The sequence below is a fragment of the Centrocercus urophasianus genome, unplaced genomic scaffold (assembly GCF_019232065.1).
Source record: "Centrocercus urophasianus isolate 14NV4802_14NV808 unplaced genomic scaffold, USGS_Curo_1.0 seq_1, whole genome shotgun sequence".
Lineage (NCBI taxonomy): Eukaryota > Metazoa > Chordata > Aves > Galliformes > Phasianidae > Centrocercus > Centrocercus urophasianus.
This window is the reverse complement of record NW_024884141.1, coordinates 314065-333263: the sequence shown is the minus strand read 5'-3', so window position 1 is coordinate 333263 and position 19199 is coordinate 314065. Positions and strand designations below refer to the sequence as shown.

Here is a 19199-nt window from a genome sequence, read left to right as displayed (position 1 = left end):
GTTTGGCTGCCTGTGCCCCACACTGCTGAGCACAGTCCTACCTTCTATCAAACCCCATTTCTAACTGTGCTCTTGAATGAGGGGCTTTCTATTCTGCATACATGTGTGTAAGGACTGCCTTTGACCTCTTTGCTCATTCTTGTTTCATGAGGAGGGCAAAGCCTCCATCAGCTTCTCAGCAGATGGCCTTTCTTCACATCTTAAAACACTAAGTCTTCCAAAATCTTTAGAAAGTCCTTTCAAAATTCCTTTAAAATATAACAATAAAATGTATGCTCTAAGTGTAAACTGTAAAAGGAAAGGAATAGTGAGGGTAAATTGCCTATATATGGTGCTCTATTCGGAAGAATTTCTTCTCAGAGTGGTCAAGCACTTGATGTGCTGCCCATGGCAGTGGGGGTCACCATCTTGGAGGTGCTTAATGAAAGGGAAGATGTAGTACTTAGGGACATGGTTACGGGCAATACTGGTGGTAGGTGGATGGCTGGACTAGATGGTCTTAGAAGTCTTCTCCAGCCTGAATGATTCTGTGATTCTAAGGAAGAGATTGTCTTGATAATAGTGGTTATAAAATAGATATCTTTAAAGGTCAGGTGTGTGAGATGGCCTGATAGATTTCCTGTTCTTTTGCCCTGAGATAAACATAAGTTTTGCTGCCACAAACAAAAACATTAGGTCTGAGCTGTGATGAAGCGCTGCTCTCAGACGCCCAATCCAGGAGAAGACACAAAGCTTCAAGTGCTGCATGATGATTAAGTTCTTTATCACGAGAGTGGTGAGGTGCTGGAACAGCTGCCCAGAGAGGCTGTGGACGCCCCGTCCCTGGAGGTGTTCAAGGCCAGGTTGGATGGGCCCTGGGCAGCCTGGTCTGGTACTGAATGTGGAGGTTGGTGGCCCTGCATGTGGCAGGGGGTTGGAGATTCATGATCCTTGAGGTCCCTTCCAACCCTGGCCATTCTGTGATTCTGTGATTTCACCACACACCCACAGCTCCAGGAGTATGAAGACGCCTCGAAAGCCGAGAACAGCCCTCGGTGGCATGCCTGCGGCAGGAGGACTGCCCGCTGCCTCAATGCCTTCCGCCATCACTGGCTGCGAGCCGCGGCTATCCACCCATCCCCGCGAGGATTTTGGCGGGCTTTCCCCCCGGCGCAGCTCCGCGAGGCGCCGCCAGGAGGCGCCATTGTTCCTCGAAGCGCACAGCGGGCAGGGAGCTCCGGTTGCCCTGGAGGCGGCGCGGCCCTGGGAGCGGCCTGGGCGCTGACAGAGCTCGTAGGGCCGGGAGCGGCGGGGCGAGGGGCAACGGCGTTGTGTGGGTGCTGCCGAGACAAGGGTGGCGGCTGGGTGCCCGGGCCGGGGGGGGGGTGGTGGTGGTCGTTTAGGCCTTGGGGTTGGTGATGTGGATTTGGGTGTGGGTGGTGGCAGTGTGGGGGGGCACTATGCAGGGCGCTGGGGGTATGGTTGGGCAGCGGGTGATCAGAGGCGTTGGGAGACGGTGTGGAGGGGCAGTTTGGAGCACAGATCTTATGAGGGGCAACTGGAACTGGGATTGTTCAGTCTGGAGAAGACGAGGCTCTCTACGAGTCCCTGAATGGAAGCTGGGGGGGGAGGGAGGGGTGGTCGGCCTCTGTTCCCAGTTAACAGAAATTGGATGAGGGGGAATGGCCTCAAGTTGTGCCAGGAGAGGTCCAGGTTGGTTGTTAGGAAAAAAATCATCACAGAAAGAGTGATAATGCTTTGGCACAGGATGCCCAGGGAGTTGGTGGAGTCGCTGTCTTGCAGTGCATTAAAGCCTGCAGGCATTAAAGAACTTTGTAGATGTGGCTTTGAAGACATGGTTTAGTGGGCATGGTGGTGCTACAGTTTGTCTAGACGATCTTAGAGGTCTTTTTCAACCTTAATGTTTCTATGAATCTGTATGTGTATGGCAGGCAGTGCAGTCTGGTTGCTGGGGGCAAGTTGGCTCAGGCCTCCATTAGGATGCCTGGTGATGCAGGGGCTGGCAGGGAGTGCACACAGAACACAGTAAGGGACTGAGAGCACAAGGAATTGTTTTTGTGGTTTGGAGATTGGAGAGGGTATGACAGTGATAATTGTTCATGGAGACTGCTGGTAAAGCAAAAAGAAAAAAAATCCAAGGGATGGAATGCGTCCCCTACAGGTATAGGCTGAGAGTTCAGTAGGGTGGTGAGGTACTGGAACAGGTTACCCAGTTAATTGATTGACCCATCCTTGGATGCAATCAAGGGCAGGCTGTGTGGGGCTCTGGGCAACCTTATCGAGCTGTTCATTGCAGGGAAGTTGAACCTGATGACCTTTACAGGTCCCTTCCATCTCAAATGATTCTATGATAAGTCTGTGTCACTGGTAGGGCTACCATATAGGTGATCACTGCAGTATCTGGAAGTCACAGTGCCTGGGCTGGAATATATGGGAGTTGCTTGATTCTAAGAATGAAGTGGCAGTGTTAGTCATTAATTGAAAATGCACTGGTAATGATAGTGGGATTCTGTTAGGAGTTCAGCCTTATGATTAACTTGTTTGAGAGGAGAAAAATAGATTTTATCCTCTGCAAATGGTTTCCTGCAGGTTTAATATGTTCTCAATCCCTAAATATGTTTCCTTATCTCTTCTGTGTGTGTTTTCTCTTGTTTGCAAAACAGAGGAAATCTGTCATTGTAGTATGCTGTTCACCTTACTGTACAGCTTGGAGGCTTGTTTGCTGCACCCTACACAGGAGGAAGTTCATAAATATATCATTAGATCTCACCTGAGACTTGAGTTTCAAAAAACAAGCCCTCGGAAAATACTGCTGCTTAAAATGTTGTTTCAGTTTGTATCCAACTTTAAGGAGGAAAATTGATTATCCCTTTAGTAGAAGAGATCATTTTAAACAGAGATCAATTACAAAAAAGAAGTTAAAAACTGCTACAGCGATCTTCAGTTTCTGAGGAAAACCAGCAAACTGAGTGCTGGAAGTGGAATCAATACTGCTCAGTTAATTCTGCACTGGAGAGGATGGCACGTTCTTTTTTGTATGTAAAAATAGATCCTGTACTTGTGGATTTGATCTGGAGTGAAGTACCTCACTCTGTCTTGTTGCCATTTTTTCCTTAATTCGCTTGGTCTCCTTAACATTCAGAGTGTTCACAATTTTTAAAGCTTTCACAGAAAGTATTGTATTAAGTAAATGGAAGCTTAATGTGAATTAGTATCTGTAAAGATTACACGTGAGTATTACAGAATTATAAGGCGTCAGACTTGAGCAGCTGCTCACACAGAGCAGGATTTTTTATTGGATGGATAATGTTAATAAGTTTTACAGCAGTCACGGTGATGCTGTCACACAGGCATGATCGTAATGAGATTTAACAACAGAAACATTTTACTCACCTGTAGCAACCGTTAAAACTGACCTGGAACTCTTTGGGAGTTTCAAGGTGCAGCTGGCAGGGGTTAGAATTTTCCACATTTCTGTGAGTGGAATTGGCTCTGTTTGTGACTTCAGTATTTGACTGTTGCAAAGACTGTGATTGACAGCTTTAGGCACTTGACTCCGTGAGTCCATGTTTTCAGAAGCAGAGCAGACAGAATCTGTGCAAGTAGTTTTCCAATAGACTAGGGCTAAATTTCTGGATAAAACACGAAGATACTCCAAGCTCTAAGGAGCTCCAAGGTTGACCAAGGTGTGGCTATTCTTCCTCTCACCTTGCAGAGTGAGCATTTTTTTACCTGCCTTTCTGCACAGAGTGGCTGTTCTCAGCACATTCACTTGTTTCATCACCAAGCATCGTGTGCTCATCCAGGGTAAAAAGTAATTTTGGTTACAGAAAGTTGACATTGCCTTGCTTCAGGGTAGGGTGAAAGATCAAGAAGGCATCTGCCAGTGTGTGGATTAGAGCGCACGTGTCAATAGTTGGGTTCCATTCCCTTGAATTTTGGTCAATTTGGTTACTATGTTGCTTTCCATTATTTGTTTCCCCCCTTTACTGTCCTCGTTTTAACAGGAAGAGCACCCAGCCTGCTGCATGTTTAGTCACAGAACTGCTTTGTTGCAAACTTAGCTATTAGAGTGATAAATGGGTGTTCAGAAGTTGAACAGAAAAACAAGCTGAAAATGGAAACAGGTTGTGTACTGTGTTTTTAATCACCAAGTTTAAAACTTCCTTTGATATTTACAATATTTGACATTTGATGATGCGGCTACCAAAAGTGAGCAATCTTCTTTCATAAGTGCTATTTTCTTGTGACTATTTTATTTTAAATAATATATGCTACCATTTTCATTACAGAACTGTTCATTGTCAGTTGAATTCTGAGGCTGGTAGCTGTGACAACATGCCCGGGGAATACTGCTGACACAGATAGCCCTTCAGAGAGTGGTTTTGTTCCAGCTTTGACAATGAAAACTGATATCAGAGTTGCAGTGAATGGCAAATATTCATAGTGCTAGGAGAACAGAAGGAGAAGGAAAGAGATGCATATTAACAAGTGAACTTGATAATAAAACAAGCCTGACAAACAAACAAAGGACTGTAAGAAGAACAACTGCTTGTTTGATTTGCAAAAAAATGTAAAGCAACCCACAGTAAGGGATGCAAGAAGTAACTAGTGATAGAGGGCCCTGCTCACAAACATATATTTATTCAGGACAACACTTCAGGGTGTCAGAACGTGGCCCTGAGTCCTGCCATGGGCAGGGTTACTGCTGTCAGTAGAGCACCTCATTTGTATCAGAGCTGTTACAAACTTGTTATAAGTGACAAAGTCTGGTGAACGTATCATGATTTGAGGATCATTCATTCCTCATTTTGTTCTTCCTTTCTGCTTTGCCCTCTCCTTTTTAGATCTAATATCCAGCAGAAGTACATCAAAAAGCATGGAAGAGAAGGTGAAACAAGAAGAGCAAAGTGCAGAAGAATCAGCTTTCCTGGAAGCCCTACTAGAATTTCAGTGAGTTTAATATATTTATCTTTTCACTCACCTAGAGTAGATGAGTGAGTATATGACTGAATAAAGCAGATAGCAAAGTATCCAATTCAGAGCCCAAACTAAAGCATATGGAGGGTTATGATTGCACACATTCTTTTGTGCTCTTGTTTTGAGCTTTCAAGGCTATTTTAGAAATACACACTTTTTAAACTGTACCTCTACAAAATCTACTCTGACTGCCAGAAAAAAGTTTATGTCATTAGGTTGTTTTATTAGACAGTAAAAATTTTTTTGTCTGTTAATAGCAGATATTTGATCTGCTTGCTCTGAGATCACAAGATCACATTTGATTGTAATTTCCAGAATTCCCCGGTGTTCACAGAGGTAAACAGCCAGAACCTCGAGCTCCAGTTGGTTCTGTTAGTGCAGCTGAGAGTGGAACACAAAGGAAAGTGATATAACCTACATCCAGTAGTTTCTCAGTTAAAAATTCTGGCCTTAAAGAGTAGCAGAGGTTGGGCAAAGCAAAGAGCAACCATACACTGTTCTGGTGACACCTGCAGGAGTTTACAGGGTTGATGTGGAATTTTCCATTTGAATTTACAAAGAACAGAGTACAAATTTCCGTAGTGAAACAGACCAAGGTTTGCAGAGCTGTGTCACAAATAAATACTATCCAGAAAGAAAAAAAAAATAAATCTATTTTGCTAAGAAATAAGCACAGTGTGGTAGTAGACTGAAGGGAAAAATAGGTTTCTGATAAATTTGTTGTTGTGCATATTTGGACATCAAAGCAAACAACTCATTTATCTGAAGTCTTCCACTGAAATGTGTGCTGTGCAGGCACACCATCTTTAGCTTCTAAAGCAGTAGTAGAGGAAAAGAGGAAGAAAGCTTTCTTCCTGTTTCTTTCCTCCCTCTCCTCTTTTGTTCTCTTTCTCTCTCTTATTCCTTCTCTGTCTCTGTAATTTATAATTTGTCTGTGCCACTTTATTGTGGAAAGCAGTGTAATAATACAAGTGTATTTCTTTCACATTCCTCTTTGTGACTTTGCCACCACATCGTGTGTATTTAACTTTCTTTCCAGCTTCATTTGCTCACTGAAGGATGACTGCTGTTCGTAGTGAGTTTGTTATTTAGGAGGCCTCAGCACGGAGCCAAGCTGTCACCTTTGTCTAATAAGTAATACATTATGAGGCCATCAAGTCTCATATCTTTGTGCCTACTGGAAAACTTGAGAATACTGTGGAGCACTCTGACAGAAGAGCGTATAAATCTACACATCTCCAATGTACATTTCTCAATTCCTGTGTGATCCAAACTTGGGAAAAAAAAAAAAAAGTGATCTTTTAAAAAATGTATTAATATGATAGGAAAGGGCAAACAAAGAAAGTCAAGAAACAATACTGGTTGGAACAGTAAAAGATATTGTGATAACTGTAATACTTGGCTCCATTTTGCTGTACGGTGAGTGAATTTCAGGAATGAAGAGGGAAAAGACTACAGAGAATTTTGCAAAAAAAAAAAAACCAACATTGTTTGCCACAAAAAATGGTTTGCAAAAACAGCACCGTTCTTCTAGGATATTTCTGAAAGAGTGATCACCACTGAAGCTGTTCTGTAGCTGTGGCAAAGAGGATGTTAAGTGGTCTATGAAAATTATGGAAGCAGTGAGTTAGATCTTTGACAGAAATCTATAGACAGAGGAACTCTGGCAGTGCCCGTTTCTATAACACTTCTGAAGATACTTAACAAGTTCTTGGTGGAAAACAAGCAGTTTCTAAGGCTCACCAAATGAAAGTTTTGGAAGAATTTGATGCCTTTTAAGGCTCCAGTTTGAGATTTATCTGGCCTACCTCTGAAGGAACTGCCTAGGCTTCTTCTACAGTGAGTGGTGAGTAAAAAATATTTCTGGAGCAGAAACTGTCTTGTCTTAAAAGCGATCTTTGCAAAAAGGTCAGCTAATCCACAGCCCAAAAGGAGAAGAACTTCTTCCTATCTGGTAGCCACTGGAGTAGCCAAAGGAACATTTTAGCCAGGGAGTCCCTTTCTCAGAATGAGCAAGAGATCCAGACTGATGTGAAGGTCCACATCCACATGGGAAATCTTTTTTTTTCTGTCCAGTGAGCAGACATCAGTATTTACCTGAATTATTGAATCAGTGTGATACAAAAGAAATACGTGTAAGTGGAGTTTATGTCTAATCTAGCTTAACATTCCCTTCTCTCCTCTTTTTGTAAGGATTTCTTTCTTTACTCTTTCTCTTCAGAATTGAAAGAAAAGAAGCAGCAATTGATAAGGTTTTGTTTGATTTGAAACAAGTGGAAAAAAAGAACAAAGAATACAATGAAAGAGTAAGTGACCATACATCTTTTTCTTATCACATTTTTTCTCCCGACACATTTCACACATGGTATTTTAACTCACAGATTCAGTTTCATTTTTTAAATCTAAATATTACATTTGCTGCAAGTAGCCATTGCAGCTAATCTCTTGCAGTCAATGAAAGTGAAGTTAATGAATCTCTTTATAGGCTCAGGAGTTATAAAGCATAGCTGTCCTAAATGCAACCATGCAAAAAAAAAAAAAAAAAAAGAGCTGCAGGAGTAGATGCCAATTTGGACACAGGAATAAATTAAAGTGAGTTCAATGAAGGTGATTTTCAGTGCAAGTGAGATCTTCATTAATTCACTAAGTATTTATCCTGAGTGACACTTAGACACAGCAGTCCAATATGGCATCTGAGAACTGAGAGCAGCGAGCTCTGAAGGTAGGTATATCTACATTCACCACACGAAAGGAATTGAAATCTCTCAAAAATCCTTAAACTTCCCATAGCAGTGAAACATTGACACAAACGTTCTCTGTTCTTCCAATGCCTGCTATTCCCACTGACTTTTAAAATACCTATTTCGTTTTCCTTGGTGTTCCTTTCAGTCTTGAAACCTGGGTTGTATATTTCTTGTGTAACACGAATCCTTCACTATCAGTGGGAGTGGATTTAGCGCTTTTCTCTGCAGACATTTGTAGGCTTCTGTGGTTATTCACTCAACTTGCAGCTAGTTCATGGTCTCTCAAGGACTTCTTCAAACTTTAGACTATACAAGACACTTCAGGGCATGCTTGAAGTGCTATTTATTGAGCTCTTTGGGCTCCCATCTTACTGCTTTTGACTGGTTCAGAGTTAATCCTTTCAGAAGTGGGGAATGTTTGAGACTCTTTACTGCATTGTAATTGGTTTGGCTGGTATGGTTGTTTGCTCCTTTATGCTGTCCTTTGGGAGAAAACATACTGTCAGTAATTTCAAATACTTTTAGTGTCTCTTGACAGGGTCATGGTCAAGAGGATGTAATCACAGTTGTGGAATCTGTATGTAGGACTCCAGCTCTAGCTCAGATAAAACTCTGTTGTGATTACATGCAAGTAACTTGATTGTCTGATGATGTTGCTACACGAAGGCATTAAATTCTCATCAAGAATGTTGAGGTAATTAACTCATGCATATAAACTGTTACTAAATTGATCCACAAAAAGCTTTCTTTCTAGGCACTGGTACAGGTCCAACATTTCTTCACTGCTTTACCTGGTAACTTTGAAAGCAAATTTGAAAACATTTCTACATACGTCTTTCCAACTCCTGTAGAATGACGACCTGAAGGAGAAACAGCAGGCACACATCAGGCGTATACTAAGAAGAATAGAGGAAAAGGAGCAAGAAAAAGATGCAAAAGAGGTTGTAACTAGGGATGATGTGGAAGAATTACTGAAAGACAAATGGCAATATGCCAAGGACAAAGAGCAAATTCTAAAAGGTAAATTATGAGTTGTGGAAGAGTGGTTTGCAGTTTACACAATCGGAATTACACAGATTTTGCATTTTAAATAGATTCTGTTAATAAACAGCATTTAACCTTTGCTCCCTAAAATTCAATTGTGAAGGACTTGTAAGAAAATCTGCTCATTAACATGAATTAAGAATCAATGGGAGTGAGTCTTTTGTAGAAACAAACCTAGTATATTAGACTTCTTGTGAGGTGTTTTACTGTGCAAGCACAGACACTTCATATTTTCCATTAAATTGAAATTCATGAAAGCCCTTTGCACTGGCTCCACTGGAAGACTGAAAAATGAATATTGATGGCAGCAAGAAGGACTGCTTGTGGTTGCTGAAAGATGTGGTTGCCATCCCTGTGATTCTCAGTGGGAGTGAAGTCAGATGTGTCTTCAGTTACATTTCAGTGAGAATTGTTGTCTCCTTGGCAGAAGAGGATCAATGTTTTTTCAGCAGTGATGCTGGCCCTTGGTGCTATGTGAGACCATCATGTTATAAAGAGCTGTAATGTAGAAGAATCTCTCCCCTATTCCCCAGTCCCAGTGAAAGTGCCTTCATTAAAGAAATCAATGAAGTCAAAAGAATTACAGAATATCAGCTCAAGAAACTGGTGATGAACTTGTCTTCCAATGTTCTTATTTTTATAGACCTGCGCTTCCAAACAGAAGAAACTGACCAACGACTTTCAGTAAGGCAGAGTGAGAGGGATTATTGGTTGGACTACAAAAATGTAGGAAGTAGGACGGATGCCAACAAGATTAAGAATCTGAAAAAAGACATCAGGGAAGTCAAAGATGACTTTCAGAGGTCTTCAGGTCAGTTTACACCTAGTGTAATGAAAACCTTCTAAATTCTTTGTGTATTACTTGCATGAATTAATTAGATTATGATTGAAATTCAGGACTGGAGGGAGCTGTACGGGCAGTGGTTTGAGCTGTGCCTCCATTTGCTAATCTCATGCTGAGGCCAAACTGCCAGCAGACATACACAAATCCTGGCAACTGTTTCAATATTGACACAACAGTGCAATTATTTAAGAGCTTGTATATTCTGGTGCTGAGTGCTTTATAAAGCCGTTAGATTTTTTTATTACTGCTCTATTTTAAAATCATTTAAATATTTTGCTGGTGTGTAACCCATGCTGCTAACAGGAGAAGGATGTCCTGATTTTCTTCCTTTATGACCTTCTCAGTATGCATGGCCACAGCCAACAGCTGCTAGTAACAGGCAGTGACACTCTAACAGCCTGTATATTCTGTGCCAACCATTACCAGGCATCAGCTACTGGGGACAAGAGCCAGCCTGCTATCTTTTTGTCTCTTGAAACATATTTTACCACGATTAAGATCTGCATTATGTTTTCTGCATTGCCAAATAGCTTCTCAGAGATCAAGGTTTGTATTCAAGGAGAGGCTGATATTTTTTATTGTGTGTTTTTCCTCTTCTCAATCAAATGAAAACTTTGCTGTACAGCTGCTGATATATGAAATGAAAAAGAGAATAGACTCTTATATAGAATGCCAAAATGAACCCATAGGAGCATTCAGTCTGGCCTCCTGCATATCACAGGATGTAGAGCCAAAAACTCCTGATGAACAGAAATATTTATTGAGGGACTGTGGCAGAGATACGTATAGCAGTTGCCTAATTAGCATACAGAAAAATGATGCTGCAATGAATGTTAGCATACTGTTTTACTCAGCTTCCAAAAATCAAACATGTGTTTGATGGGGAGTACTGTCTCCTAGCCTACAAAAAATACAGCTAGCAAGCATCCAGTGTGATGCTGCAGCAAATCGGGCTTGTTTAATTCTCAAATCTGCAGCAGGCTTAGGGTATAAATATAGGTAGAGTGCTTTCTGCCTCTGTAGTTACCTCTGCAGGGCCTGACACTGGCATCATTCATGTGGTCTGGAGATGGCATTGTAAAGAGAATTACTGGAGGGCAGAGGAAGCAAAAGAAAGCCTTACACTTACATGAGGTCTGGAGGAAAAAATCTTACAGTGAGGCATGGGGGAAATAGGCTCCACAGAAGGAGTGAGTGTGTCTGAGCAATTCCTCCTCTTATTGTCCCAAAGCATCTCAGATCGTTCAGATGTCTGAAACGATGAAAAGGTGATTCAAATATTGCATGTAAGTACTTCTAGTTCTTCCTGCCAAGTCCAGGTGGTGGATTGATTACAGCAGACAGCTTCCACAGTGTTAAATTAGGAACTAATGCACAACTAATGCACCTTTCCTATTTGACTGCTTTTGATTTCACAATGGGTCCATGTCCAGACACACTGAAAGCCAAGTCAGCAGTAAGTGGAGTGTCTGCAACACAAGCACAGAGCTAGGCAGAATTTTAAGCTTCTGGAACAAAGGTGAAATGCCTTTCTTCAAACAAATTTGCTGCAATCTCATTAATTCTTCCACAAGCAGAAAAAACAAAGCAGCAGGGGGCTATTTAGAATAGCACAAAAACAACTGAAGGGAAGAACCAAATAATTAAACAGGAGGTATCTAGAACTCAGAGTCAAACAAATTCAATTCAGTGTAAGACATTCTAAATAAGGAGCACAAGTAATGATGAGAGCAAATATTTGAGGCAATTGCCACATTCCCTTTTCCTTTTTTTTTTTCTTTTGTCAAATTAGAACTCCCTGGAAGACATGGGTAGGTCAGAAGATTTATTAGGCTCTGTAGGATGGTAACTGAAAAAAAATGCTGCACTAATCCAAGTGTGTGAGATGACCTGCTGTGCTTCTATATGTAAAAACTGTTTTCTCAAGATGTCCTGTGGGTCATTCCAGGAGCTCTGCTATCGAGAGAGAAAATTTAACATTAAGATAAAAAATATCTTACTAGAGAATTACTCGGTTTGGGAGCTGCTGTTGTTGCCAACAGAGAAGTGCAAGCTACTTCAGCTTTCTAGCTTTGTGCTTAATACTGCTCTTTGGATTTGGAAGGATGTCTTCTGTGGACAAGTCAGCTGCTCCACAGGATGGGATTCAACACGTGTGTTGGCTGATAAGTTCCTGTTTAGGAACAACATTGTTGTCAGGTTATGATTTCTGGTTTTCTTTCTTGCTTTGAAGAATATTACAGAAATGCTCTGAAAGCAGTGAAAGAAGAGAATGCTACTCTGGTTGAGATGTACATGAAGAAAAATAAGGAACAGGCCCCAGAGGTATTCCTTCCTTTTTTTTCCCAAAATGCTAACTGTGTTATAGTTCTAATTTATGCACTCTGCATAAGTTATTATTTCAATTGGAATTAAGATGTGGAACTTTTCTGACAAATTGAGAGCAAAAGGACCTGTCAGTGCTCTTATTGCATACGGCATTGCTTGTTGTCACACCCGTGTGCCATATTTACATCAAACAATGAGCAGCTCTGAGGGCATTTTACAAGAGCAGGTATGGGAAACCAGGGCACGAGGCACAGGTATTACTTGTTCATGAACACATTGCTTCTGCTTGCAGAGACACCAAAAAACATGCAGTGTGAGAAGCTAGTGCTGTGTGCTTGTGGTGAGGTACAGCAGCACCAGCCCTCTCTGTTGTTTCTTTCCTCTTACTGACATCAATAATTCAGTCGTACCAGTGGCTCGTTAGCACAGATCTCTACACGTTTATGTCACTTGTCAGATTAGTGCTGTCTCAGCTGTGATTTTACTTGTCTTGTTGTAACAGCCAAAGGTTTGACAGCTTGAAAACAGGAAGTCTTGAGCAGTAGTGGGAACTGGGCAGAAATTGATGGAGAAAAAAGAAATTCTCCTAATTCAAATATAGAAAACTATAAAATATTAGTAAATTGCTTGTCATGTAAACAGGGCTGGATGATGGAGAAGAAACAGCTGGCCTTGTGGGCTAAATCTGCTTGTAATCCCTCAGGGGATGTTACAGCCTGTTGTGATGATGTTTCTTAATTATTTCCTGCTGAACAGCAGAAGGTTCTTTTTACTGTACAGCGCTGTCAAAGTCCTGCCTTCAGAGGAGATGATATTAAATTGTGTTTTCTCAGAATGCTGTAAGATACTTAGACAAAAGCAGCTGCAGAGAAATTGAAGAGAATGAGTGGCTAAAGGAAGAGGTAAGAGGATCACTTGTTTTCAGTTTATCAGAGCAGCTCAGGTTTGAAATACAGAGGCGTACAATGGTAATTGTGTCCAGGGACACAAATACTCTGAGCACTTTTAGAGCACGGAAAAAAAACACTTTGGAAAAAGGGCCTTCAGGCAGCTCTAAATGGGAGGTAATAAAGAAACCCTGGAGCTGAGGACCCTGAGGAGAGGAAGATGCAAATAGCACATAGCTATAGTTTATTACTTGGTATTTTTATACTGTTCTTTCATGGCAATTTAGAGCTACATATTAGATATATGTAACTTTTATTGTCAAGGAAAATCTTTTTGTAAGCCAAATCCATGACACTGATTTTTCCGCGGTGAAAGTTTGATTGTGTTTGTTCCAGTACAGATTCCTCACTGCAGTCAAAACCAAAGCAAGAGGTTGGAGGGAGGAAATGCCCTTTCCCATTTTTGCAACTCACAGTTTATTTAGAGTGGAGAAAAACTTGTTTGGAACTTAATGAGTGAACTTATTCTTTTTCAGTACCAAATCAACAAATCTGGCAGGGGTTCTCCTTTGTACCTGCTGGTTTAAGGCACTGGCCAATATGCAAGGACACGGCCTTCCTTCTTCGAATTAACAAGCTCTGAGCTCACACCTTTAGCTTTCCAAGGAGGGTGTCCAAGCCACAGTCTTCGTGGCAATGAGGTAGTTGTCAGCAGCAGAAGGGAATGAATGTTTTAATCTGTATAAGCAAACGGGAGCTTGAATTTATGTTCCACCACTGACTGAGCATGTACTGCTGGAGAATTCCATTCCCTTTTCTCTGTCTCACAAATTTTACACAATATTAGGCAGTGTAACAGCAGAGGTCCACTTTAGAGTGTTCTGTCCTGGCAGGCTCTCTGCTCAGTCTTGAGGGCTGTGGGTTTCTTCCCTCTCAAACAGGAGTTTTCTGTGTTATGAATTATTTTCTTTTGTTCTTGGTTTCCCATGAGTTACTGCTCTGAATTATTGTGGCAAACAGAATGTTTACCAATAGCTTTTCCAATCCTTGGAATTCACTCATTCTTTTGCTTTCCCTATACAAATCAAATGTTTTCTTGAAGGCTGATGGCTATATGTAGGTGGCAGACCCTTTCAGTATTTTCTTTTGGGGATTTAAAACAAAAATTTCAGTTTTGTCAGCGTTCACAATTTTTTTTTCCTAAACTGAAAAGAGAGTTACCAACACACACATAGCATAGCTGCCTCTAAAGGGGAATGAATTTGGAGAACACGGTCACATTTTTCCATCATTAGTATGTTGCACCAAGCTGACACAAAGTTGTATCACCTCGTTGTGCCAAGCCACATCCTGCTACTGCTTAAAGTCCTGCCAGTTTCACCTTTTTTAATTGCTAGAAGAAATGGGAAGTGGCTTTTCACTGCAAATTTGGATGATTATAGCGGTGTGAATTAGGCCTAGATGAGAAAAGAAGTATTCAGGTTACTAAATCCTGCTTTTATACATGTGCATGCATGGCTTTGGAGAAGGTATCCACCCCATTAAACACTTTGCTTCCCAGTGAAGGAGGAAAGAAGTTGCTTGGACTTCAGGTAAATTGCGAGAAATTGTGGGAACTGAACAGCTGGTATTCTGCAGTTAATGTAACTTCATTGAGCATGGGATGATTATTAAACAAAAGTAGCACCTGGGGTGTAGTCCATACAGTGGCTAACCTGGACAGAAAGCATCACTAATTCTGGGTGAGAAAGTTTTATGTGTGAATGGGAATTGGGAAAGGAACACTTGCTGAGCAAGGGCCTGAATTTCCCTCTGCAAAGAATGCTTTTCTCTCTCCAAGTTCTGTTATGAAATTGACAAAAAGAGATAAATCCAAAGTTTGTTTCTCCCAGAACAATTTGGCCACGTGAGAAGGTTCTGCTAGCAGGGTTGCATTGCCCACACGTGTGTCTGCAAAGGGTTCTGATGTAGAAGAACCAGAGACCTTTCTTTTGCCTGAAAATGGGTCTGCACCCAGTGCACAGTGTTGCTGACACAGCTGCTTTCTTCCTAAGCATGTGCTGCTGAGACAGTCTGTACCCTTACTGGAAAGCTTTCCTAGTAACTACCTGAAATTACCTTTCATTGTTTTGTTTTTATTTACTATTATTTAATTGTCTAAAGGTTAAACTGTACCGAAAGGAAGTAAGAGATCTGAAAGCCTCTGTTCAGCTCCTGGAAGAAGAAAATATCAGTTTAGTGAGAAAACTGATGGATAACAAAATTCAGAACCTGAGAGTACCCAGGTAAAATGATGCCTTCAGACTCAGAAGTCATTATCACTTTTTAAAAACAAGGCCTACCTCTATTTGGGCTTTCCAGCAATGAAAGCAATGTAGTTTTTCTAGTTGTGTGGTACCTGGATTTGACTGTGTGGGGGACTTGCATCTCTAAAGGATAACAGTGAACTTGTAACCTTCTAAATACCAAAATTCAGGGAAGAAGCTGAAATATTTGACTATGGCTGGGTCTTTGTAGGTTATTACTTTCTCCTAATGGAGATACAGTTAGGGCTTGAAATAGTTTCTTTCTGTTGTCACTGTCTCAGACCAGGTTCTCAGACCAAGTGCAAGTGATGGCTTTTTCTTTTATTGCTGGTAAAATGTTAAAGGATTAATATGCAAGTATATGAGGCTTTGCAATCTTGCAAAGTGAAATAGATTGCAAGAAGCACTGGGCAGCAGTAAGGAAGAAGCCTTGGAGTGAGTTTCTCTACAGATGTGTCTGTAGTATTACTTTCCTTTATACTTAAACCACTGACCTTGTTCCCTACAGAGCAATGAACTTACCCTCAAAATGTCCTTGCTAATGGTATGCAAAGCACAGTGTGATAACAGGAATGGCCCCTCTTCATTTTCTACTCCCAGCTTGGGAATTTCAGTCCTACTGCACAAAAAAGTTCAACGTCTTAAGTCAGAAGTGAACATTTTTCTCTCCTCTCAACTCCGAACTGCTTTTAAGAAGGAGCTGCCAGCTGCCATTCCAGTCTTGGACTGACTGGAGACTGTAACATTTGTTTTCTTTTAGTCTCATGGACACAGCTGAAGTTAAAGCACTGAGAACAAACAATGAGCAGCATTAGCTGCTAAGCTACCTGGCTGCCTCCATTGCATTTTTAAGCCATTGTGCTGTTCTGCATTTGTGCTTGATCAGAAAGGGCACTGTCCTCTCACCCCAAGGCACTGCACCAAGGGATTTAGAGAGAATTCAGACTTCTAATGTGAGTTTCACTTTTTTTTCCCCCCTTTTACTTTCATAGGCATTTGTTTCTTACTCAGGCAGCTGGCTTGCAAGATGAATCTCTCCAGGATGAAAGTAAAGCAGTAGAGCATAGAGAGTATTCAGGTAACACACATGCCAGCAGCTTATAAGAACTGATAAGTCACTGGACATTTAAAAGCTGATTTCTTATGGTTTCTCCAAACTGCCTGTAATTTCCCACTTAAATGAATCCACCACAGTAATGATAAAATGTAGCTTGGATTAGGAAGAGACAACACAATCGGTAACATAGTTCTAAAACTGAAATCAGTGTTTAGACTGTTGAATGTCATTACTCATAGAGCTAGCCAGGAGCTTGGCTAATGGAATCAGCCATCTTTTACAAAGATGTGATTCATATCTTAATCAGCTCCTTACTGATCCATATCGTCGTAACTTCATTATCGTATCTCGTCCTGGGTTGGACACACTGCTTTCATGTGATGCCCACATGCACCTTGCACTCATTCAGCTCATGGAGCTATTGGAAACTATTCCCTAGCAAGAGCAGGTGAAGCTGCACAGAGCCCAGCCTGACCTTCAAATCTTGGTAAGATGTATCGGGCTCGGAGCTGGCTGGTAGGTGTGGGTTAGATGCCTGTTTGCTGTGACAGGCTCAGCGCTGCTGCCTGTGCTGTATGTTCACAGCACTTGGTGGAGGAGCTGGGATCATGTCACTGTCACAGACCTACATGTCATTTGCCATTCTGTGTCAAGAACTGTCATCCTGAGAGTTGGTCAGCTGCAAATCTGAGCTATGAAGGGGAATTGTAAGAATAGCTGTGTATCAGGAACGTATGGAGATGCATACAGAGAAGTAACTATTTCTGCTGTATTTCCTATTTTGTAAGTATTTGTGGCTATAGCTGTTTATTACATCACACTGTCAAGCCACATTAAAGATTATAAGCAGTGCTGCTACTGACAACTAATTGTGATCTTCATAAAGTTTTAACAACTACACACATCATTTTTGTCTTCAAAAAAGCAAAGACTGATGGAGAGGAAAGCCTTGGGAGAGACACAGTCTCCTGTCAGAAAAAGAAGTCCTTTCCAAAGATTCCGTGTGAAACAGAGATCGAGAAATCATGGGACCATGATGATGAGCTGCAGGAATTGTCATTGACTCCCATTCTTAATAGCTTGTTTGAAGTTGAAAGAGATTTCCAGGTATGAGTTCAAGTATTTGAGTCTTTACTGACACAGTGTATTTCAGGGTGGAGCACTGGCTTCTGCCACTGCAGGGTTCCTTCTTCCTTCTCTCTGACCTTGGCTCTGTGGTCCTGTTCCTGCATCTGGGCAATTCTGGTGCACATCAGCCTTTTCTACAGCTAATTCACTCACTAACCCAGTAGAAAAGCCTATTTTTTTTTATCTCCTCGAGTATTTTCTGTTGTGTTACTCAACCACACTGACTCAGAGGTCTGGAGAAGACCAGAGCCAGAATAAATGTGGTGGAAGCACACAGCTGGATTCGGACCTCTTGCCTCTGGCAGTAATGAGCTGTTGGATTAGTTTAACCCTTCGTACAGAACTAAGTCTGGGAGCACAGTTTGGTCTGCAGAGAAAGTTATTGTTGAAAACCTGCCGGAAAACTGGGCAGCAGGGCTGCAATCTCGTAAGGTTAGCTGCCTTGTAGCTTCATCCATCAACACTGAAATTACTGAACACAACAACCCCAGGACAACGCCTTGACAGTTGATTTTCATAGGAAACATGCTACTTATCTGAAAAAACTGTCTCTTCTAAATATAATGTAATTGCAAAATAATAATATTCTTTCTTCTTAAGGAATACTTAAAATTGGGTCCTCTGGTATCAAAACCAATCTGTGTGGTTGGAAGAGCCATGCCTATTCATAAAGAGCCAGAAGAAACACCAAGCAAGAGCCCCCCAGAAGGTGACTACATTGGTGGATCTGACAGGCACATCACACCTCAGATGATCAAGGCCTTATCTGAAGAAAAGCTTGGTTAAAAAAAAACAGGCTGGGTTGTTAACACAGAAATGTAACATTCTTGGTTCATTAAAGATTTGCTCTGTCCTTCAAGGAATGAATGCACTTTGTGGAACTATTTTTGAAAGCCTGAATCATCTACATATTGAAGTTTAATTCGAGGCATGTGGAGAGCTGCTTTCCTTAGATACAGAGGAGAGTCTTGTGCATGCCCTGGGCTTCTCAATCCAAGCAGCTGCAGGCATAGCTAAGAAATGATCTGAGTTACTACTCAGCTTTCGTGGCCCCTGCTTGCAGCCTGTCAAATGTGGGATGCACCCTGAGCAGACACTGAATGCAGATTGCCATCAAGTATAGGACATATAATACTTGCTAAATGAGAATCCAGGTTAGCCAAGCACAATTCAAATATTGTTAGAAATGGAATGTCTGAATCATTTTATCTGTCTGCATCAAAAATTCTACTTAACCATCTTATAATTATTGACAATTAATTAAAAAATTTTGAAAAACAGCATAAAATCATTTTCTTTAAATTAGCCAAGTTCATTGTGCAAGCCTTCATCTTTGTTGTGTGCCTGGTGTTTGTTAAATGTATCTTGGCACACTGATTCACTGAATTTTTCCCTGTTCTGTGTGTCCTGGACACGATGCACTGACTTCCCCACATGGCAAACAGCATTGCAGTGTCTCACTTTAATCCCGTGCTTCAGTGCAACCATTTTTCATCCTTTCCTTTACACCCAGCAGGCGTCTCCTTGAGCCGAAGGTGCTTGGAACTGACTGCCAGCTCCTCAGAAACCTGGCTCTCAAAGAAGCACAGAAACACAGGAGCCTTCATTCATCTCAGGCTGAATCTCCCTCGGGTTGCAGAGTGAACAGTAGATGAGTTTGGACGCCTCTGCTGTAACCGAGTTACTGCAAAGACTGAGGTGACCCCTAATATTCATGTAGCCAGAGAACGTGGATCCATGCTTGCAAGGTGCTCATGTTTCCAGCCCAACAGAAGGCTCCCTTTGGCTGCAGAGGTTTTCTTTGATTGAAGTGCAAGCTGTAGGAGACAGCTTACTTGAAAGAGAGATTAGTTCTGCTCAGTGGTTAGTCTGGCTTTTCGT

At 41.5% G+C, this 19199-nt stretch overlaps 1 protein-coding gene across 1 annotated transcript; it reads left to right on the top strand.

Annotated features, from left to right (window-relative positions):
- The first annotated feature begins 4853 nt into the window (after positions 1–4853).
- Positions 4854–18319, top strand: CCDC83 (coiled-coil domain containing 83). Its single transcript, XM_042809025.1, has 10 exons — positions 4854–4953; positions 7202–7286; positions 8576–8744; positions 9412–9579; positions 11846–11937; positions 12774–12842; positions 14991–15112; positions 16126–16211; positions 17116–17297; positions 17919–18319. The coding sequence occupies exons 1-10, from the start codon at positions 4880–4882 to the stop codon at positions 18102–18104; spliced, it is 1233 nt and encodes a 410-aa protein (XP_042664959.1). The 5' UTR covers positions 4854–4879; the 3' UTR covers positions 18105–18319.
- The last annotated feature ends 880 nt before the right edge of the window (positions 18320–19199 follow it).